This window comes from Mugil cephalus, chromosome 9 (genome assembly GCF_022458985.1).
Source record: "Mugil cephalus isolate CIBA_MC_2020 chromosome 9, CIBA_Mcephalus_1.1, whole genome shotgun sequence".
Classification (NCBI taxonomy): domain Eukaryota; kingdom Metazoa; phylum Chordata; class Actinopteri; order Mugiliformes; family Mugilidae; genus Mugil; species Mugil cephalus.
The window spans coordinates 4,120,904-4,142,953 of record NC_061778.1 but is presented as its reverse complement, the minus strand read 5'-3'; the positions used below and the strand labels follow the sequence as shown (position 1 = coordinate 4,142,953).

The window sequence follows — 22,050 nt, the reverse complement described above, 5'->3', positions numbered from 1 at the left end:
AGGAGTGGAACAAGAAGGCGGGGTGGCCACTCCTTCTTCAGGAAACCTTAAACGACTTGTGAAACATGCCGATCCAAACGGGAGACACATTTCTGCTCATAGTTTACCCTTAAGTCATGCAGGATGTACAGGGAGATTAATGAAAACGCCAGTGTACGAGCAGACTGGAATGAAGGAGCGCGGCAGGCTGTGTTTAGCTATGCGAGGCAGAAAGGGCAGAGAGGTAGAAAAAAAAAAATCTTCGTGTGGTGGGAACGAGCAGGGAGAGTGCCTCGGAAAATGGTGGTATGGGGACTTGGCAGGGGAGAGCGTGAGTCACTGTTTATCTGGTCTGTCACCAAGGAACCAAGTGAGCTTGATGGAAAAGAATATCCTGTTAAAAAACCACCAAATTGAATCCACTCGACTGGTTAGTTTTTTAACATCTACTCCATTTCAGTTCGGGGGCAAAAAGAATCAGTGTTTCCTAACCGTGTTTTCAACCTTTGTACGAGTTCTTACTGAAACAAAAAAAAAAGGACCACAAAAGGGCACAAGGCACAGTCAGGGAATTTTATTTGGTTACAATAATAGTACAAGATAAAATAAGAACAGTTGGTGGAGCTGTGTACAGTAGTCAGTAAAAGATCAATCATTCAGTCTAGTTAAAAAAGTTCATCTCAGCATGTAATGTTCTTTTATGCAAGTGAGGTCTTGCTCCTGCACATACAAAACAGCAGCGACAATTACAAAAAAAAACATAAAACGTCTGAACAAACTGTGGCATGTAAAGCGTCCAAGTGAAAAGCATTTCAGGGTTAATAGATGGGTACTGCTACTCTGAGTAGAAAATACTATAGACAAGTCATTTCAGTAAAAATACGTTGTTGAACATAAACTTTTAGATGCGTAAAGATTTTAATACAGAAAAGTTTAGCTCTCTCTCTCAAATACGTGCTCATTGCTGCTCACTTAGAGGGTGCCAACCTTTATTATACCTTACGTCGAGCAAACGTAAGGAGATATATTTCTAAAAGCTCATCATATAAAAAGCAAACTTTGAGGAGCCAAAAAGCAAGAAGCGACCAGACCCGTTCAACTACTTAATACATGTTTTTTTTTTTTTTGTTATGGTCTCAAAGGTACAACTTAAAGTTAAATACAGTATGTTCCATTGTGCAAGACTAAAATTAGTCTCAGGGGAAAAGTTGTACACCTTACATACAACATTTTCAACGTGAGTCTGGGGGGGAAAATAAGAGCAAATACAGTGTAGCAGTCACTAGAGAGTAATCTCCAGGGACTTTGTGACGTGTTTATGCATCAGAACCTTTCTGCCTGCGTTTGGAAGGAGGGATCAGGCGGATGGGGAGCTCAGGGGGAAGACCGTGACCCTCCAGCTTCACCTCAATCAGGTGGCTGGCCAGGGCGAATTCTTCATCATCCAGCATGCCGTCATGGTCCACGTCGGACAGCTTCCAGATGCGGCCCAAGACCGAGTTGGGCAGGCGGGAGCTCACCATCCAGTCCTTAGCCTTGGTGCCGCTCAGTTTCCCCTCGTTGGGAGCGAGGTTGTAGAAGATTTCGTCGTATTTGGGCTTGTCTTTGGTGACCACCCAATCCTCCTCCTCCTCGCAGCCTTCTCCGTTCTCCTCAGCGAAGGGGTCGCCCTCTTGGAACGGTCCGGCCCGGGTCCCCATGAAGGCTCCACCCTGCACGCCCAGCTGATCGCCCGCTTCCAGCTCCTCCTGCCGCAGGAGGGGCATCAGCTTGGCGATGTCACTGGAGAGGAGCTCGTCTAAGGCTGCCATCAGGTTGGGCTTCAAGGTCTTGAACTTGGTGAAATCGTGGACCATCAGTTGTTCCTTTAAAAAACAGAATGACAGTCACGTGTCAGCCTGTAGATCCTTAGATGTTTTGGAGCAGTTAAAGAGAAACTGGACTAACCTGCATCTTTGCACAGTCTGGAAAGTCTCCAGCAGAGATGTTGTGCTGCAGCTGGATCTTGGAGAAAATAACCGGCAGCTGATAGATCAGATTCTTCTTTTTGTTGTCCTTCCTGAAGACGGAAGGCATCTCCTGCTTCAGGTAGCTGATGATGTGAGCGTGGACCTGGGATTAAAGAAAACACAAAGTATTTTATCCCACACGAACATGGGGCTGTTAAGTTAACCAGCCAGTGATCATTTAACGACCACGCACAATAAGCCACTCACCCTAACCAGACGTGCCCTTTTGACCAGGTCGTTGAGCTTGCGTAAAGCTGCGTTGCGAGGAAGGTTTTGAATATCCGCGAACAGATCCTCCTCCTCCAGCTCGAACAGCTTGCGGTTGTCCGTCACCATCAGCGGCTCCGACCAGAAGGAGCCGATGTAGACGCGCAGGACCTCCGGGGTGCCGAACACCTTCCCCAGGGACCACATGAGCGCACCGTACACCCGCATCAGCTGCTGCGTGCCCACCATGTCCGCTTTGTTGAGCACCACGCGCAGCTTGTCCTCGTTGCCTTTCAGCGCGCCGATGGCCTCGGAGAACTCATCCGATATCTCCAGTTTGTGGGCATCGAACAGCAGGATGATGCGGTCCACGCGCTCCGCAAACCAGCGCAGCACAGCTGGGAAGTCGTAGCCTGTTTAAACAGTGACCGCGATAACTAAGACATTCATGTACCTGTAACGTACAGTACGCACAAAAACGAAAAGCGAGGGGACGGGAGAGGGGAGGGGAGGAGGTCGACACAGACACAAACCCTTCATGTTTCTCTTCGGCATCTGGAAAACTCTTCACTTTATTCAAGATAGTCCACATTAAAGCTAATTATTTGACCTCCAGTCTAGACACCTTTCAACCCAATCCTGTAACCATGGCCAGTTGTAGCCTGATGTCTGGTTACTCTAGTTGAAATGTGCTAAGTTTGGGTACGTTTGGTTATATGTACTCTAGTAATAAGGAATAATAGGTTATGAACAATCTGGATCTTGGATATTTCTCCTTTCTTGTCTTGGTCACCAATGAATGAATACTCTGGAGTCACTTTTTGTTCTCCTTGTATTTGTTTGTCACACTAAAATTGTTTGTGTATTTATTTCTAAGTCCATTTTTTGTTTTGTATTTTTATTTATTTATTTATTTTACTCATGTGTTTTTCTCATGTTTTTATGGATAACAGATGGAAATTACATTACATGGAATATCTACATCATTTATAATGTTCATTAATACGCTCTGTCCCTAATTTGATTTAAGATTTAAAAAAAAAAAACTTATACATATATGGGGGTGTGTGTGAAACATGTGTATACCTGTTAGTCTAACAAAGGGATTCCTTCATCTGTTTCAACCTGCTAAATAATTCAGTCCAGTAAAATCCCCTAAAATATATATTTTCCCACTTTCTTCCTGTGGAATAACCACGTATGCAGTTTGGAGTTTTATCCTCTTTAGTTGTCACATTGTCCCGTGTGAATTCTCTGGACTACTGTTTGCGGTGCTTGCAGCAAAAAAAGAAAACTGCGCAGTACATTTCAGTGAGTAATCAGTAAGGACCACAAGCAGCATTCCATTTACCTCCATTGTGTTGGGGTGGAGCAGGAGATTGTGCAAAGGGATATTTTAAAACCTCAGCTGATTAACCAAAACTATCTACATGGCTTGATAACACCAGTGGAAAGTGATGTCAAGTGAAACATATTTTTTTATGTATAAATATATAATTTGTGTTAGTTACTCATGCAGACTGATTTAAAATTTGTTACTTGGTGCAAGGGCAGACATGAGATGAGGTGATCGTGATGATGACAGTTATTTCTCAACAGTGCGTTGCTACAGATGTGCTGACAAATATTTCGTCTGTACTATTTTCTGTTTCTGATTATGATTTTATGGTTGCTCGGTGCTCCGAGTGCTCTCAGTTGTTGTGAAAGAGCAAACGTTTCCCATGAGTTAGCCAGGCATGCCAAGGAGATGAGTTTTGAAGCTGATGGTCAGGGATGTGTGTCTCTGCAGGCCCCCCGTGCCCTCTCCTCACCTTTGCCACTTCTCTCACCTCGGCTCACTCTCTGTTTGGCCCCGGAAAGGATCCCAGGTGTGTCAATAATGCTGATGCTCTCCAGGACCTGATTGGGCATCTGGGCGCACTGGAATCTGGTTTATTCATCAACAGACAGCAGAGAAGGTCAGGTTCGCTGGTCAGTTTGGGTGGAAAGAGTCAAAAAAATGGTCAACTCTTATCAAAAAGAGCCAGTTTGATCCGAGGAGCAGATTGGAAGTTGCCCTCTCCACACTTCCAGACCCTCCCTCTGCAGGCCATTGTGTGCAAGCAGGCCTCTCATTGCTCTGGGCTTCCTGAAGGAAAATGACCACTTCTGCCAGAATTAAACAATAAGTCCGGCTAACGATGTGTGGCTTAGAACAACAACGCCGCTTCCTGTAGCTTATGAGTTTAACGAGCCCACCGGGTTCCCAGAACAGGAAGTCAACGCAAAAGAAGAGACGCAAATACGCCACACACACAGTAACATGCGCAAACACACACTGTCGAGGGACGGGGGGTACGTTGCTGGAAAAACCACAGGAGAATGTCACAGTGAAGCCCCTCCACTGTATGTCCTGTGACTTCTGGTCTCCTTTACCACTTTACCACGTTTCTAGTAACTAGCATCACTGTAAAAAAAAATGTGTCGTCTTTCTTTGTTTGCAGCAGTGAAGTGACATGCACGGAAATAAGAAGCAAACAAGGTAGTAAATAACCTAAGTTTCTGTTACAGTTTCCAGAAGCCTCCCAGATTCTGGCTTCGTGTATTTGTCTTTGCCCCGAGGGGTTTCATAGCCCTCTGACCTTGTCTTTGAACTTGACTCAGTTCCTGCCTGAGTACATTAGCTTTCATCACCCTCTCGGGTGATATCGCTCCCTTTCTCCGTTTTTTCCACAAATAAGGCAAGACCCTCCTCGCTGCGAAATTTGGCACAGGCGCTTGAAATTCCAAAGAGCTAAAACACTTAGTGCAAACGTTCTGCCTCCTGCCCCCCCGTTGGATTCTCTCACATGGTGTGGCCCGTTTCATGTCGATATCTGACTGGCTCCCTTCTGTGGAAACATTACGTAACGCGCCTGTGAATAAAATCCACGCTCTCACCTGTTGAGGAAGGTGTTTCCGAATGGGTTCAGTTTGCGGAAAGGCTTGTTGGGGTCAACGATAAGGGCATTCCCTGGGATGACGCCTTCTACCTCCCCGTGCATGATGGCGGTGAAGCAGTCAGTGGTGGGTTCAGGGCCCACCCTGCTCCCTGGAATGTCCTGCTCCAGTAGATACCTGTCGGCCACACATATAAGTCACGATTTATTTTCACCATTTCTCCGAAATTATACATTTTGCAACCACATAAATTTTGACTGAACGGATGCAGAGCTGTAATATCTTACTTAATGAATGTTGTCTTTCCAGTGGAGTACTGTCCCACAACCAGCACCATGGGCTTGTTGTCAAAGTCTGCATCCTCCAGACTAGGGGAGTGGAAGTCATGGAAACCATAAAACTGCTCCAGAGGCAGCAGCTTCTTACGGTACAGGGATTTCAGCCCTTCTGTCACAGTGCGAATCACCTCAGGCGCCTTCTTCACATTTTTTCGTCCCCAGCGTGACATGTTGATTGACTAGCAAGACGACTTCTCACAAAAAATCTGCGTCTTTATGAGTTATTTCTGTTGTTTCCTGTAGCTGAACCTTGGAATAACTTCAGATGTTTCCTGTATTTATGTGAATGCTGCTCACTTGTCCTTGGGATCTCCTTCGCACACGTCGAGAGGAACGATACGGGACGACGTTTCCTTTGAGATCAAGAGCTTCTTCTTTGAAAACCGTCACCACGCTGGCAACCTTTAGACCCTAAAACGCAGATGAAACAAAGGCAGGTAAAAGTGAAGCCAAACAGAAATAAGAGATGAATCCACATGGCAAATTAAATCCCTGTGTTCTCGCCACCTGGCTATAAAAATCTGCCTCAATCTAGAGTAAGGATGTGGAATCTGAAGCAGACTTCAGTTTGCTAGAAGTCTGCCAAGCGCCGTCAGTGCAAGCCTGGAAAAAGTTTGTGTTCAGCGCTGGAAAAATTTGCAAACCCAGCCCTGCATCAGGATTTGCACAGGCACAGCTCATTTCTTTACAGTGAAATGAGCAAGACATTCCTTTATCTCATGTAGTGCCTCACAGTGGAACATGAAATACGTGTGTGAAAGGTCCTCGTGTGGAAAAAGAACATCCTAGGAGGTGGTGTTCCCATGGAAAAACTAATTTAACACTTGAGTGACAATCTCAACAGAAAGGCTGCGTTAGAAAGTGAAGGCGAAGCTTATTACGGGCGCAAAATGACATTAAAGCAAAAGGTGAGACACATGTCAGCAGACGTTAACTCATCTGTGGAGAGGTTCTGTTACGAATACCATTTAAATTTGGGGAAGAAAAAAATAAAAATCTGCCCAGAGGAGAACAGACAACACAGTCCTGACATGTCACAAGACCAGTGTGGAAAGAATTCTAATCAAAATGGCGATTCCCTGGAGATCTCAAGAAGACATTAAATAGCAGTTTCATCCAAAAGTAGAGTCCCCGCCAAATTCTACAAGTATACGTTGATTTACAGGCTTCCAGCGGGAATCAAAAGTTTGGTTTAGGCTCTGTGCTCAGTATCTTAAGATAAATGGTGGTGGAAAATGCCCTGTGGGCTTGCACACCACAATTGCAACACAGGTTTGGAAATGAAATAAGGAAAGTAACATTAAGTCTGTATAAACAACGGGCATCTGCAATCAAGTCTACCTACTTTAACAACCAAATAAGGGAAAAAAGCACTGACAGAAACTTTCCCGTTACATTAATTCTTCAGCTGTGATCTTTGCATTCATCAGATACCATTGAGGTTCAGTTTTCTATCAGCATCACAATAACATAAATATATATATAAAAACAAAGTTATATTTGACTAAAGTTAAAGCACAAGTTGGTCATTGTAGCCAAGTTATAAAAAGAAATATTTACCAAGTTATTATGAGTCTTCCTGAAGCACCTTGAAGCGCTCGCTCTCCAGTCTTAGCCCTCTGGAGTCTGGAAAATATTTTGACTTAAAGAGACAAAAACAGTCTCTTGGAGGAGCTGCTGCTACATGTATGGGTGTACCTCTGTCAGCAAATAGGAGCCCTTCAGCGCAGCACCAGCGCAGCCAGATTACAGAGGATCGTTCTTCTCCAGGGCTTTAATGTATTTCAGATGAGCTCGAGATCTGGCGAGTGTCCTGAATCTGCCTGCTGCAAGCAAGAAAGCACAAGGCAACCACTCACACCACACTGAGGCTAATTTGTCTCTTCCCTCGCCTGCCTCTCCTCGTCCAATGCACCTCCTCTTTCGGGGATGCCTGGCAATACTGCGGGCAGCGCGAACACTCAGCTCAGGGCTGCGGCCAGAGGGCGTGGGCCTGGATGAGGGGGGGTTGGGGTGGGGTGGGGTGAGTTTTGTGAATAAATAATTTGGGTTGGGAGTAAATTGTTGTCTTTAACTGTTTATTCATATTTCTACTAAATGAGCACAGCCCCCCAATGCTGCACCCCGTCCCCGTCACAAGCTGCAACTTCCAGCTTCTAGCACAATTGATTTATCTGCTCAGCCCTTTCATAACTTGTCACACATTTACGGATGCAGAGTCTAAACCCCTCTCGCTCCTTCCGAGCCCTTCAGATGGTAACGCACACACACACAATCCAGCCGCACGACATCATTTCCATGCACCATCTGCTGGCTGTCGAGTAGAGAACACACACACACACACACACACATCCACCCCCCTTCTAACAGACTATCATCGAGCAATCTTTAATCATCATTAGTCATCCACCAGGAATCCCCGTCTAAACTACGGGAACAAAGAACACACCACCTGCGAAGTTTCATAAAAGAAGCAAGGTTTAATTTACAGTTTTACTAAATGTACATTTCTTTTTAAAAAGTGTCATTATACACAATAAATACAATACAAAATTAATCTGTAATACTATACTTCAAATTCTCTTACGGTCTTTTTGTACATTATTATTGTTCCTTTTTTCCATTTCGATGCTTGTGCTGTGTTTGTGTTTGAATTGTCCATCAGGCTTAAAAAGAAGACCCAATGAAAAAGAAAAAGAAATAAAAAATAAAAAAACACATGGGCATGGGAGGCATGTATACAGTTGCAGAAAGATGACAGAAACAGACTGATAACACAGAAAATTGGTTAAAACTTGCCTGACCCCTGCTGACTGAAATGCATAAAGTCCTAATGTGGCATAATAAGCGACAGTGGGCAGGTCTGTGTGTGTCTGTGTGTGTGTGTGTGGAGGTGTGGTCTAAGAGGCGAGAACCTGGAAAATCGTGTGACATTAGAAGCAGGAAAGATCAGAATCTCCTTACGAGGTTGGTTTCATATCCCCGACAGTACGACACTACAGTATGCAAGAACAGTCAACTTAAAACAACTTCAAACTTTTCACATAATCTTGTTTTACATTTAAAAAAAAAAAAAAAAAAAAAAAGGCATGTGAGGTGTGTATGAAACGCAGGCATAAAGGTTGACGCTCCACAGTTTTGCTAATTGAAGAAGAAAAAGAAGAGTTGACCAGTTTTACTGAGCTTTTAGGACTATAAACTGTATGAAGAAATAAACTGTTGGTGAAGAGCTGGACGACATCACGTCAGCGTGTGGTGTTCAGGGATGAGGTCACCGTAGGGCAGCATTATCTTTACGATTAGAGGACATGGTTGGTGCAGGAACACGCTGTTATGCATTGTGACCGTTTACAGTATGACAGTATCCTGACAAACTGCCCCAACGTTCATTACGACACCGCTCAGACCAGGAGACGAACCGCTGTGGGTAGAAACTAGAGCTCAGGCCACGTGAAAGGAATGTATAAATACCGAACGAGAAGAAGAAAAAGATCAAAAAGTGAGAAATAGAGAATTAAAGAACAGCCTTCGACTATTTCATCTTATTACTCGAGGGCTGACAGGACGCATACAAAAATTGTCAGGCATCTTCAAGTCTGCAAATTCGATGTTTTACCTTTGACCACACTCACACTTTACTCCGCCCCGGGGGCTACTACCTTAGACTGTAAATGACAAAAAAAACAAAACAAAAAAAAAAAAACAAAGTCTGGACAATTCAAATGGACAAACAAAGACAACGCTGCTTGGCAGAGTAGTACAGTGATACTGTTGTCATTGGTGCCCCCATCCACTGCCACAGAAACTGTCTCTCAGTCCGCCCCCCCCCCCCTCCACCCTTTTGTCAGTCTGGGCTGAGGGTCTGTTATCTACTTTGAGTCTGGGGCACCAGGCTGCCATTGTGGCCACGGCCACCGACCTGAGGGTGCTGGGCCAAGGAGGAGGATGAAGACGAGGAGGAGGAGGGGTGTGGGATCGAAGGTCTGTGGGATGAGGCTGTCGAGCCACCTGGGCGCTGACTTTGGTGTTGGTGGGGCCGGCTGTTGCCACCTTTGATGTGGTGGTGCCCGCGGGCAGAGGGCTCCTGCTGCAGGTTCAGGATGCTGTCGATGGCGCACTGCAGGTGCTCGTTCAGGGAGTCGTCCGGGGGGCTGCCGCTGGAGAAGCTGGCGTTATCCATGTCGGGAGAGTCCGACTTGCAGCGTTTGGCAGGAAGCAAAGAGTCTCGCGTGAAGGACGACTCCGGGGAAGGAGGCCCGGGGGCATGCTGGTCCATCCTGAATGTCCCTCCTGGCCTGTGTCTGTTTTTTCCACTCAACCTCTTGCACTTACTCACGTCTGTTTCTTGGTCGGTGTGCTCTTCCCCCCTCTCCTTTGCCCCTTCCCTGTCTAGAAGCTGTGGGAGATGATGGTGCTGCGTGGTCTTGATGCCACGGTTAAACACCTCGTCCATATCATCCAGTCCCTGCATTGCACTTCCTAAACGTCCTCCGGTTTCGTGGCTCGACTCTGTGTGAGTTTGTAAGGCTTCCCTGTCTCTTTTCTCCACCTTCACGCTGGCTATCACTGTCCGCTCCGACGGAGGAGTCGAGGCCTCGTGCCTGGGGGGCGAGGGCGTAGTTCTGGGGTAAGAAAAATGTTCATCTCCGCCACCCGGGACCCCCGGTCTGACCCGGGGACTAATGTTTTCCCGGTAGGTTTTTCGGAGGGGAAGGCGGCAGGTTGTCTGTGAGGGAGTGGCAGTGGAGGCGGGGTTGTGTTTGACCCTACCCACGTTGCTGTGATGATCCAGCGTCCCATTCATCTGCGTGGACGATGAGGAGGTGGACGTGGACCAGGTGTGAGAGGAGGCTGTGGAGGAGGAGGAAGGGGCTGCGCTGGCGGGGACGTTACCTCTCGGCAGTGGGTTGCACTGAGCGGTTGAAATTGTGACCGATAAGCCAGAAGAAGAAGGAGTGCACACGGGGGGCTGAGTTCTGATGACTGTAGTGGGAAGAGTTGACGAAGGGTGGGATTTTGCATGTGTTTCAGCAGCTTCGGACTGAGGTTGACTTTGAGGCTGGGGTGCGGACTGGCTGCTCATTTGAGGTTGAGGTGTGTGCACTGGGTCTAAGGCAGTGTTGTGGACCACCTTACTGAACCCCGTTTGATCCTGCTTTATCTTCAACTTCAAGCCGATTCTCCTGCGGGCCTCGTAGGTCTTGATAGGAGGTTTACTGGTTCGCTGCGGGAGGGCGTCGTCGTCATCGGCCACTTGGGAGGTATGCGACGATGAGGAAAACGAATATGATGACGCCCCCGCCGCCGCCGCCGGAGCACGAACGAAGGAGCCGCTCTGGCTGGTGGGCTCAGCCACCGGCTTGCCCGTTGCAACCGAAGGTGGGGTACAGCTGCTGGACCAGGACACGGACGCTCCGCCTCCACCCTGCTTTATGACCAGCTTGGTGGGAGGGAAAGGGGAAAGTGAAGGGACGGCAGGGGGAGTGGGAGCGAGAGCAGGGGGAGGAGCCGGGGCCGGGGAGGGAGCTGGAGCCGGGGCTGCAGCTGCAGCCGGAGCCGGGGCAGGAGCCGGAGCCGGAGCCGGAGCCGGCGCTGGGGCTGGAGTCGGGGCTGGGATGGGTGCAGGTGCAGGGGGCAGGGCAGTGTTTGGAAGAGGGGTCGGAGCATGAGGTGCAGGTGCTAGAGGAGGGGCAGCAGCAGAGACTCCTCCACTCTGTGAGGCGGGTTCAGCAGATGAACTTTGTTGGGAAGAAACGACACTCTCCAACATTTGAATGTTTGCCACGAATTCCTCTGCAAGAATATAAACAGAAGGACGACATTAGCATATGCTTGGATTCATTTAGACGATCACAAAAAACAAGCGTGGGCGTGGATAGGGTACCTGGTCTCTCCTTGGCCAAAATTCTGTCCTGATTCAATGCAACCTTTTCCTCTTGAATGAACATCCGGTCGATCATCACCATCTCTGCCGAGGGGCCCAGTCTCTGCTCAGGTTCAAACGCCAAAAAAACATCAGTTCAATATCAATTCAGGACAAACATGATTACAAGAAGTCTCACAGGGACGCTGCTGGTTTATAAACTTACTTTTGACTCAGCAAAGAGCAAGTAATGATATTTGTCCAGCATGGCCTGTGTCCTTTTCAGCAGCTGGCAGGAGACCCTCTCAAATTCATCATCCACTGTGCACAAGAGCACAAAAAAAATATTCATCAAGACTTTGAACCAGAAAGACAAGGAGATGTCATCCGCACCGGACAATGTGCAGTTTACCTCTCTGATAATCTTGAGAAGAGTTGGCAGTTCCCTGGTAGAGATGGTAAGGCAGAAGTCTGTGCATTGTGTCCTCAAATGAGTGGAAAGAAGCACTGTAGTTTGGGTGAAGCACTGAACCCTGATGTTTCCTTAGCTGTTCTAGCATCCTGTAGTGAGGAGCGTATAAAGAAGCATGATTAACAATTGTGGCCTTGTGAGGTAGTTCAAATAATTCCAGAAAACATCTGTTACACATACCTGGCTTCTTTACTGGGCTCTGCACTGAAAGGCATTTTCAATGTTGTTGTCTGTGAAGTGAGCAAACGGACGAAGCCGGGGATTAAAACCTTCAGGCTGAAGTTTAAAGACCAGCGGCCAGTTTTTTTTTGAACCTGGTTAAAACGCAGTGACGCTTCTCTTACCTGAGTTTGTACAGGAGCTGGGGGCTGAGGAGCAGGCATCTGAGTCAGACTCGCTCCCAACACCTGTATCTGCATCCCACCTTTCCCCAGAGTCATTCCTCCAACTGAGCTGATCACTCCCGGCTTTGGCTGAACCTACGTGGTAAATCGTTGAGGAAGATTAAAAAAATGTCAGAATACATGAAAGAATCGCTCTGAAATCGTGTACTGAACGGTAACAATCATCACACATGTCCTTTGAGGAACTGGCTTTGTAACATCACTTACCTGTGAAGGCTGGGTAAGGCTAGCAGGAGTGACAGTCTGATTCACCATTGCTCCAGCTGGCCCTTGGGCTCCTGAGAATACCTGTAAGTCACTTGATGCTAAAATAGGATGAAAAAAAAGATCACAATTAGAAATATTTCAAGGTGTGTTTGGTGTTGTGCTGTTTTGCATCACTGGCAGCGACTCGTGTCCAACCTGTAGCAGGAGTTTTGACGAGCACTGACGTCTGCTGCAGCATAGAGGGGAGCTGAGCAGGTGTACCAGCGCTGGCTGATGACGTGATCATCACTTTATCAACAGGCACATCTTGCTGGGAACTGAACTGACTCGAGGCTTGAGGCTGAGGCTGAGCAGACTGCTTGGCCTGCAGCACGATGTTCTGCTGGACCTAAAAACACATCAGGAGAGGTTTCTTCCACATTTGTATACATGGAAAACCAGAATGTTGCACAGAATACAACAGCAAACATTCACTAGTAGGTTGCTGGTACTCGGGAGAATGGAAAAAGTGGCACATAAAAGCAAGATTTGAGTACTGAACTTGTACAATACCTGGTGCAGTTTGTCCAAAAGCTGTTTCTGTTGATGCGAGGGCTGAGAAATGGATGACAGAGTCTGAATTTGAGCTCCTACTAATTGCAGATGGTGTTGCTGCTCTGCTGTCAGGCCCTGGATGGGAACCTGGGTTTTTACCACAGCAGTAGCGCATGTGCTGACAGGAGTCGTAGTGAACTGATGCTGTGCAGGTTGTGCAGAAGGAGGCTTGGGCGACTGCGACACCGGAGGCATATCTTGTTGATAGGGAGCGGGCTGAGAGGCCGGCCGAGGCTGAGGCTGAAGCTGAACCTGAATGTGTGCTTGTTGGGGTGGCGTTTGCTGCGGCTGGCCCTGCGGAGCGGGTTTGGGGGACTCTGCGATTTGGTTGTGGACAATGAACAGTTGAGTGTGAGATGAGGGCGTGCACGAGCGGGAGGGAGTTTGGGACTGTGGCTGAGGCTGAGAGGGTGGACGCGACTGCTGTTGGTGATGTGGTGACTGGATCTGCTGGCACAGAGTGAGAGGAGACTGAGAAGGCTGGGGGCTTTCGGCCACTGGGGGCGCTGTGGCGTGAGTGGTCAAGGCAGGCGAAGGAGACATGCCCTGGATCTTCAGAGTCTGCTGATGTCCACTGGAGGGTACCTGAAGAAGTGCAATCACAGTGTAATAACTTCATTATCTGAGAGGAATGGGAAGATTTTTAACCCCCAGAGGAAACATCAAGCACAAAAATCACATATTTAAATTTCTGTACATACTCAGTCTTTAGAACTATGATTCTAGTACATGATCCAAGACTTGACAAAAAACTGGGCTGGGCGATAAAGCTTTATTACAATATCAAGTTAAACAAAAAAAAAAATCTTTATAGATCTTTATAGATAAATTTTTATTATACTCCAAAGGAATGTAGGGTTATATTTCAAATCCCTACATCACAAAAATGATAATGACAATGTTATCACTATACAATTGAAAAAAGAAAAAGAAAAAAAAGATAAACAAACTGTTCGATGAATTATCGCCCAACCCATATTTGGACAAACACAGATCAAACAATTCCAAAGATTACGAAAGCAAAGTGTTAGACTTCAAAAATCTAGTAGGAGCTGAAGTAAAAGTAGTAGAAACCCACAGATTTTTATTTTTTTTTTTTTTTTTGTTCTAGCGATTCAAGAGGATTACACATAAAAAAGGAGCAATGATCATTTAGAGAGCCAAAAAGAAAAACTGTTGACAAAAGCAAGAAGTCAAGATCTGCGGGCCTGTGATGGTAATTAGAAGGTGATCTGAAGACTTCAAGGACCAGGGTGGGGCATGTAATTTTGGTTGGAGGATCATTTCACTGGTCAGACTAGGGATTACAGGTGGAGGGGGGTGGGTGGGTGGGAGGGTGGCACTATAAAATTAGGTAAGAGTGCAGGATAGAGAGGAGTGGATTGACTGGTATTAGTTATTGGTCAGTAAGGCGGCAGATGAAGGTGAGTTGAGTGAATTTAAATTAGCGGTGTTAATAAAGAGGAGTTGTACTTGGCACCTTGATAACTTAATGAAGCATGACAATGTTTGTAAAAACCCCTCGCAAAATGCAAAGAATGGATGAGAAATTAAATTAAATTAACAATTAATTGTAGATTAAGGAAAGAAAGTTGTTGTTTTTTTTAAGGAAAAATTCATAGAGGTGCAATATGCAAAATATTAAAAAATTACTGCCCGACACACAATGAGCATGGAGGACTGGAATGGGCATGCCTTCACATGTAACAAGGTAGGAAACATAAAGAAGCTGCAGGCAAAAGGAAACAATTTTCGCTCAGCATCAGTGAGACACACAGAAGCAATGACTAATGCGGAAAAAGAGAAACAGAGCAGTGATGGGAAAAAGGTAAGAAATCCTAATGTTGTGGCGGCGGCAGCAGCAGCAGCAGCAGCAGCAGCAACAAGTGGGTGGGGCTCAACATAAGTGGGCATTTCTACCTGCTTTACCACTGCTGTCATGTGGGAGGGGCCAGGGGAAGGACTGTGGCTCTGACCCACCCAAGAGTCAGTTAATTGGCTGTCATGGACAGCGGGGGCCGGAGCAGTGATGTTGTTGCTGCTGACGATTACAGACGCCGGCACTCCCACAGAGGGGGTTGACTCATTCTCTGTTTGGTGGTGCTGCTCCTGATAGGAGTTCATTTACCATTTCAGGATGAGGGAGGGAAAAGAGGTAGGGGATTGGAGGGAAGGGGGGAGTAAAATAGTAAACCAAAGAAAGTCAAACCAAGGTATCACTCCGTGCATGTTATTTATTTTAAGACAATGTTAACTGTGTTCAAGTGAAGCAAATCGTGGAAGAGAGTTGCACACTCACCTGTTGCAGGAACATCTGCAAAGACTCCTGGCTCAGGATCATGCTGGAGCCCTGGTTGGTGAACACTAGCCTCCCTGGACTGTGCTGAGCCTGAGGGGGGACCAGCCCCACCGCTGTGACAGAGGAAGAGGTGGAAACAGATATGGACGGAGAAGAGCAGGGTACTGTGGCAGCCGTGGACACGGAGGACGCCGGTGGCATGGAAAGGATAGAGGGCTGTGGCACGAGCTGCTGAGCGGGATGAGCAGCCTGGTCTGTGGAGCTTCCCAGCACGGTAACACATTCTCCAGACTGTCCTTGAGCCATGGTGGCTGCTCCTGTGCTGCTGGGGACTCCACCTGGCTGCGGCTGCAGGGCTGGCTGAAGGCTAACTGCGGGACTCAGTCCTTCCACCTGACTCAACATGGTCAGGGAGTTCTGTATTGGCATGCCCTGTATGACTGTCTGGGCATGACCTGAGACAGTGGGGGCCTGTGTCTGATTCTGACTCTGAGCCAATGAGACGGGCATCTGAAATAGTGTAGGTGTGCCCATCTGACCGGGCTGGAGCTGAATGGGTCCAGATAGGATGTGGGCAGCCCCGTGGTGGCCCTGTGAAGTCAACACCTGGCCTAAGTTGATGTTCTGGTTTGCAGTTAAAATCTGGTTTGCAATGAGCTGTCCACCAGGACCCTGACTAGTTATGATGTGGCCCCCAGCGTGCTGGGTCAGAATTTGCCCACCTGCCTGTAGTTGTGGCAGAAGAAACTGGTGGTTCTGACCTTGTAGAACTGTCTGAGAGGGAATAACGATGCTGCTTGATTGGTTTAACAAGTGTACACTGAGGGGCTTGCCAGAGGGTTGTGCTGCTTGTTGCTTGAACAGGGTCTGTTGAAACTGAGGGCCTTGTGTTGTGGCTTGAGTACTCAGGACAACATTGGAGCCTGGCTTTCCTGTCAGGAAGGCTACATTCTGTGCAGCAGAAACTGGAATTTGCTGCAGCCCAAGAGCCTTATGAGCATCGTTTTGTGGTGCTTGGGGTGCCGACTGTGGCTGCTGCTGCTGTTGCTGTTTGAAGAGTTTCGGTTGGATGGCTCCCCCCTGAGGGGGTTTAGGCTGAATGGGTGTTGGTGTGCGCTGGATGATCTGCATGATTTGGCCTTGAGTTTGAGTCTGGGGTCCTATTCCTGAACTTAGAGGGGTGCTGCCAAAGCCCAAAAGCCCAGCGGGAGCAGTCATTGTACCGCCGCTGCTGCTATTTGTGCTGCTAACACAAACAGCCGGTCCGTTTAAAGCTGGAGATCCCAAAGTGGCTTTGTTCCCTTGGATGAGAAGTCCACCTCCTGAGCCTCCAAGCCCTGCCTGAGAACCAGCACCTGAAACCTCTGGCCCAGACTGGTGCAGCTGGTAACCACCCATGGCTTTAGCCAGGATCGGCTGCCCAGACTGATTGATAGTCATGACAGTAGGCTGGCCCACAACCTGAATCTGTCCGATACCCAAATGTCCAGACTGATTCCCATTTGAAAGAGCTTGGAGGCTCGAAATGGGTTGAAGCGTCACATTTCCCAGGCCCACAGGCTGCATAAATGGCTGAACACTAATGGCCTTGTTCACGACCTGGGGTTGGAGCTGAAGGCCCTGTTGAGCAAGCACTGACCCAAGCATCTCAGCTGTAGCATTGGGAGGAGTAGCAGTGGTGCTCGGAGCAGACCCGGGGAAAATTGTGGCTGCTCCCCCAACACCAATGCCTACGCCAACAGCAGCGCCTCCAGCCCCAGAGAGGCTGGGATCAGGTAGCGTCTGAACCACCTGTGTAAGGCCTGGAATTCCGAAGGAGCCCAGGTCCAGCTCAGCTTCTGCCTCCTGTAAGCTTTGCTCTGTGATGTTGGCTTCTGCCAGACTCTGCTGCAGGATGTCACACGGCTCGTGATTTGTCCCAATGCCATTGCTCCCACCTTCTCCACCTGGGGATCCTCCCAAGATGTCATCATCCTCCAGGAAGTCCAGATCCACACTGACTCTGGGCAAGCCTGCCGACTCATTGGCCGACAGCTGGACCGCAGGCTGGACCTCTGGAACATGGCCCTTCAAAGAGAGAAGTAAAAGGAAAGATAGAGAGCAGTGAAACCATGTGATGTATAAATGCTGATGTTCAGATTTGTTTGCGAGGACTGTAACTACAAATATAAAAAAGGCCAAAAAAAAAAAAAAACGTCTTGTCAAAGGGCAGCAAATCAAAGCTTGTAGATATGTTAGTGGAAAGGGAGGGTATTTGGAGATGCATGCTACATAGATGGATAGAAAACAGAAGGAAGAGGATTGGGGGATCTTACTCACCCCAGTGGTAGAGAAGAACGAGCTGGAGGGGTCACTCGAACCATCCAAAAGGTCGTCAGTGTCCAACTACAGACACACCCAACCCGAATAGGACAGACAGAAACCAAAGGCACCCAAACCAGCGGGCAAAAGTCGACAGGACAGAGAAACATATGGACGATCAAACAGAGGAGGGCAGGGAAAGGAAGGAGCACAGACCACAGATTTGTAAGAACCAGTAAAAAAGGTAAGCGACGGAGGAGCAAAATTATAGGAGTAACACAGAATTGGGAGGCGTTAGTATTAGCATTTCTCATTTTGTGAATTAGCCAAATAAAAAGGGGGAGGGCAGGCTGAAACCACAAGTAGTGCAATCATAAAGCAAAGGCAACCATTAGGCAGAGAAAGCAGTAAAAAAGTAAATGAAAGCAGTGAAGGGTGCAGGCGTCAGGGAGCATCTATGTGTAATCTGAAAGCGGGCTTACACAAGCTGTAACTGACTCAACCACTGACTGAAATCAATAACATATTTGTGTTTTCTAACTAAACAGTTTACTTCTTCCTCTCATACTCACATGGGTCTCAGATCCATGAAGAAAGTCATTGAGAGCTTCTGGGTCACTGCAGGAGAAAATAATATGATTCACACAAGTCCAAGACAAGAGACGTCCAAATTACGAAGTAATGTAAGAATCTACCAACTTACCAAATTACATCTAGAAGGCACCTGCCGTCTTCATCATCCATGACAACTGTTAAAGATGAAAAAGTTTTTTTTAAAGGTCCAATGATGGTGGTTCGTTATCAAAACAAATTAAACAAAGTAAATAAGAAATTAGGATTAAAGTTATTACAACAAAAGCTCCAGATTTACAGTGAGATTAAATCATAGCTGTATTTTGACTCTGGTTTTCTTATCTCACGATAAAACCACCAAGAAATGGGAAGACGTTTTTTTTTAAATGTCCCTTTTTCGTGACTAATGTCATGCGATGACACATTATTGGCAATTATTTTATAAATCACATTTACATCATTAGATTCCTTCATAAAAATCAATCACTGCCAACATGTTGCCAAGATTTTGCCCTCACAGGAGATTAATATTGTTTTGTTGATGTGATCAATTTTATTTACACATCATCCTACAAATAAGTACAGGAAGACACCTAAAATCTAAATACACTGGTTTCAGGTTGTAATTTCAGCTTTGTATCACTGAAAACTAAAGTGCGTTTAAAGTTATTTTTAATAGAGGTTCTTATTGGGTGAATAATAGTAATAAAAACTGCATCAAACTTAAAATAAAGTCTTTGTTTATATATCAAATAAAGAAAGTATCATTGCCAAAAGAGGGTCTATTTCTAAACAAGCCTTGTGTGTTGTGTTTTTTTTTTCATTTTTCTAAAGCTACATTCAAATTGTGAGTAATGACTCAAAACATTACATCACCTAGTGCTCTCACATCTCTGGATCATGTAATAAAGAAACCTGCACAGACACCGTTATGAAACCTAGTTTTATTGCCTATATGCATAAACATACTAATTAACTATACGAGTTTCTTAATTAAAGGGAATATAATATGCCTTTATTGGCATTGTATAAGTAATAGAAAGAAATTGCCAGGGGTTCATCACAGTGGCACCGTATACATGCACAAAAAACAAGTAAAAAACATTGTTCAGTGCCTAATTTAAACAATGGAATAAAACCAACGTTATTTCACGGTATGTTAAGAAAATAAAGTTTACAGTTTCACACATTTCCATCCCGTTTCCATCAGGAGTTGCAACCCGTCGTGTTTTCACTTTAACACCCAAAAGCAAGAAATCCACATCAGGTCAACAACTAAATTAGGAAAAGAGGGAAAACTTAAATTTGTCAAACACCGAAAAACCGAAAAACAGCGGATGGCAATAGACAACAAACTGAAAACGCGCGGTTTTCTCAGCGCCTGCAAAGATTTCGAGTCCGGGCTCTTTCTGCCTTTTTTTTTTTACCACAAGTCACAACAACTGTGCATATCACTTTCAGCAGCGCGAATGCAACGGATCTCCGAAATTTCCACGCAAGACACATTACCGAGATTATGTGGGGACGGCATCCCGGGTTGCCGCTCTGAAAAGGCAGCGGATCGTAGCCATTTCTCGGTCAGAGCTGAGCCAGTGCGCAGGATATGAATGGAGACACTGCAAGCGGCTGGCTACATGCTAGCTGCTGTTTTCAAAGAGCTCTGCATGCATATTCTGCTAATTCTTTACCACACATGACATCGAGCGGCACCACGGCTGACTTAAAACTCCAAGTGAATAAATCGTTTGGTTTAAAAGTCGCACTTCCTGTCCATTTCCAGACATTTTGATGCATCTGGGTTGACTTTCGTTAGCCTAGCTGGCTAACAAGCTAAGCAAACCAGCTATCAACAATATTGAGACGTACAGCTAGCCTGAGCCTTTGACATTCAAAACAAACAACCGAGTGACACAATTTAAACACCTATATTGCACACAGGCTCCCGCATTCAACCAAGACAAAGCAATGCGGTTTGCTTAAAAGTGTAAACGCAATTGCGTAGCTAGCTATCTCTCCCTGCAAGCAAAATATGAGTTAATGTTGGAATACTCTTGGATGAGGGGGGTATGCTTGGGAATTCGTTGGAAAATGACCATGTTTGCCGGGTCGTGCGGCAGTGTGGCGTTTCGATTGCGGTAGCCGTGCAGTTTGCGGGTCCTCTGCAGTTGGTAAATATTGCAGCTTTGTTATGGTTATTCGGATTAATAGAGAAATTGCTACATTGTAACAAACTCACCCGAGACGATAGAGGTGCAGGCAGCGCGGGGTCTCCAGGACAGCCTCGCACGGGCTGCTGTACAGGACCCAACTACAGGCAGGAAAGAGGAGACTTCCGTTTTGCCTGATTGAAATCTGTACGTCTTCGCCTGTGTGTACCTTACCTCACGGGAGACAGCGGGAGCGTGTTGGGTGAAATGTTTACAAAGTTTACCGTAGATCGCAGGTGTCAAATATACGGCCCGCGGGCAAAAACCGATCCGTCAAGGCAAAGCGTCTACCTTGGCCCTTAGCGTAAATATGCAAAGTGCGAATATAACATAGAAGATTGCATTTTTGCAATGGAAATAAATTATATTCCTAATTTGTAAACTGTTTTGGTAAGAGAAATGGACTGAATGCAACACTGAAACCCGGGATTAAACAGCAGACAGCAGGCTAAATGTTTAAAATGTAAATGTTGCAGCCAATGTTATGTATTATGGTGCTGTGCGTGTGTGTTAGATTTAGTAGTAGCGCTGCTACAGCACATGCACACATAATTTGTAAACTGTTTTAGTAAGAGAAATGAACTGAACACAACACTGAGACCAAGGACTAAACAGCAATGTTCCCAAAAGGGTAGTTTTAAATGTAAATGTTGTAGCCAATGTTATGTGTTAAGGTGATATGGTAAGTTGTGTGTGTGTGTGTTAGATTTAGTAAATGCATGAACTTAAACAGTGGTGCTGCTACATCACATACACACCTGGGCACAGCTCGGGAATAGAAGTCACAGGTGAGCAGGTGTGTGGAGTAAGACACAGGGGAAGCTACACAGCTTTTCTATTGTGGTTTATATGTGTGGCGAGGAGAGAATGTGAGTGTCATTTTTGAGGTGTTTTTATGTTTATTCAAGCCTCTTATATGATGAGCTCATTCTTTAGACTTTTCCAGAGATGTGTCTTTTTGTCTTTTGTAAAAATAGTTAAAATAAAAAACTATTGTAGGTTTTTGTACATAGTAAACCTCATTGTTTTGAGTCAACACACATAGGAAAAGCCTTCCCAACTCCCAAACTGGCATTTTGGTGGATCGATTACTGCTTCAATAAACATTCTCCTGATTTACATGTTCTTCTTGGCAGTAAAACAAATGGAAAAAAAAAATCTGGAGTTGTCCTTATTTATAGATTATTATTCTGTTATACTGGTTTGGCCTGCTCGAGATCAAAATGGGCTGAATGTGGCCCCTAAAGCAGAATATTGTGTCATGTGTTTTGCTTAAAGTTGGGGTGTGACATTTTAACATGACAATAGAGTTGCACAAACAGGCTTTGTGGAAATTACTGTGTTATAAAACACTGGTGCTTGAAAACGTCAGTGACAAATCGGGTCTTTTAGCATATCCCCGACTAACAGGACGACAGTTACACAGTTTCTATTATGATGAGTATTTAAGGTTCTGAGAAGGTGTCAGAGCACCAGTTTGTTATTGATAACATTACCTGAAAGTCAATGGACAGCAACAATATAGCCAACTATAAAGAGGCTCTGTAAAAATAATAATAATAAACTCACAGAGGCTCGCCAAATGGATGCGAAAACACACAAAATAGTACAATAAGAAACTATCCAACTGAACTGGACAATGCAGTCTAGCTTTGGGAAACTACTGCCACAAGTGTAA

The 22,050-nt window shown here is 46.0% G+C and overlaps 2 protein-coding genes across 6 annotated transcripts; both read right to left on the bottom strand.

The window, feature by feature from the left end:
* Nucleotides 1–538: 538 nt before the first annotated feature.
* On the bottom strand, nt 539–7,404 carry ehd2b (EH-domain containing 2b). Of its 2 annotated transcripts, none has more exons than XM_047594648.1 (7): nt 7,013–7,404; nt 5,402–5,863; nt 5,115–5,291; nt 4,007–4,122; nt 2,196–2,608; nt 1,927–2,091; nt 539–1,844 (listed from the first exon to the last, which is right to left on the bottom strand). In XM_047594648.1, the coding sequence occupies exons 2-7, from the start codon at nt 5,620–5,622 to the stop codon at nt 1,296–1,298; spliced, it is 1,641 nt and encodes a 546-aa protein (XP_047450604.1). In that variant the 5' UTR covers nt 5,623–5,863; nt 7,013–7,404; the 3' UTR covers nt 539–1,295. The 2 variants fall into 2 exon arrangements, with proteins under 2 accessions (XP_047450604.1, XP_047450605.1); XM_047594649.1 differs by having other exon boundaries at nt 4,025–4,122.
* Nucleotides 7,405–7,912: 508 nt separating this feature from the next.
* On the bottom strand, nt 7,913–20,506 carry bicra (BRD4 interacting chromatin remodeling complex associated protein). 4 transcript variants are annotated; one of them, XM_047594870.1, is made up of 15 exons: nt 20,402–20,506; nt 18,296–18,341; nt 18,165–18,210; nt 17,611–17,676; nt 15,292–17,358; nt 14,913–15,101; nt 12,951–13,577; nt 12,594–12,786; nt 12,399–12,496; nt 12,132–12,266; nt 11,968–12,017; nt 11,728–11,876; nt 11,542–11,636; nt 11,337–11,442; nt 7,913–11,245 (listed from the first exon to the last, which is right to left on the bottom strand). In XM_047594870.1, exons 2-15 carry the CDS (start codon nt 18,334–18,336, stop codon nt 9,318–9,320), a joined length of 5,790 nt encoding a protein of 1,929 aa, XP_047450826.1. In that variant the 5' UTR covers nt 18,337–18,341; nt 20,402–20,506; the 3' UTR covers nt 7,913–9,317. The 4 variants fall into 4 exon arrangements, with proteins under 4 accessions (XP_047450826.1, XP_047450827.1, XP_047450828.1 ...); XM_047594871.1 differs by having other exon boundaries at nt 11,337–11,439; XM_047594872.1 differs by lacking the exon at nt 17,611–17,676 and having other exon boundaries at nt 20,402–20,505.
* Nucleotides 20,507–22,050: the final 1,544 nt, after the last annotated feature.

What these genes read in the sequence shown, in the direction of transcription:
- ehd2b (XM_047594648.1), bottom strand. Translation starts at nt 5,622, where the DNA reads ATGTCACGCTGGGGACGAAAAAATGTGAAGAAGGCGCCTGAGGTGATT. An exon ending in GGAAACACCTTCCTCAACAG is followed by an intron (nt 4,123 to 5,114) that starts GTGAGAGCGTGG and finishes TGAATAAACCAG; the next exon opens with ATTCCAGTGCGCCCAGATGC. An exon ending in AGGTGAGAGAAGTGGCAAAG is followed by an intron (nt 2,609 to 4,006) that starts GTGAGGAGAGGG and finishes CTGTTTAAACAG; the next exon opens with GCTACGACTTCCCAGCTGTG.
- bicra (XM_047594870.1), bottom strand. Translation starts at nt 18,336, where the DNA reads ATGGATGATGAAGACGGCAGGTGCCTTCTAGATGTAATTTG. An exon ending in GAGCCCAGTAAAGAAGCCAG is followed by an intron (nt 11,877 to 11,967) that starts GTATGTGTAACA and finishes TCCTCACTACAG; the next exon opens with GATGCTAGAACAGCTAAGGA. An exon ending in TTCTCAAGATTATCAGAGAG is followed by an intron (nt 11,637 to 11,727) that starts GTAAACTGCACA and finishes TCTTGTGCACAG; the next exon opens with TGGATGATGAATTTGAGAGG.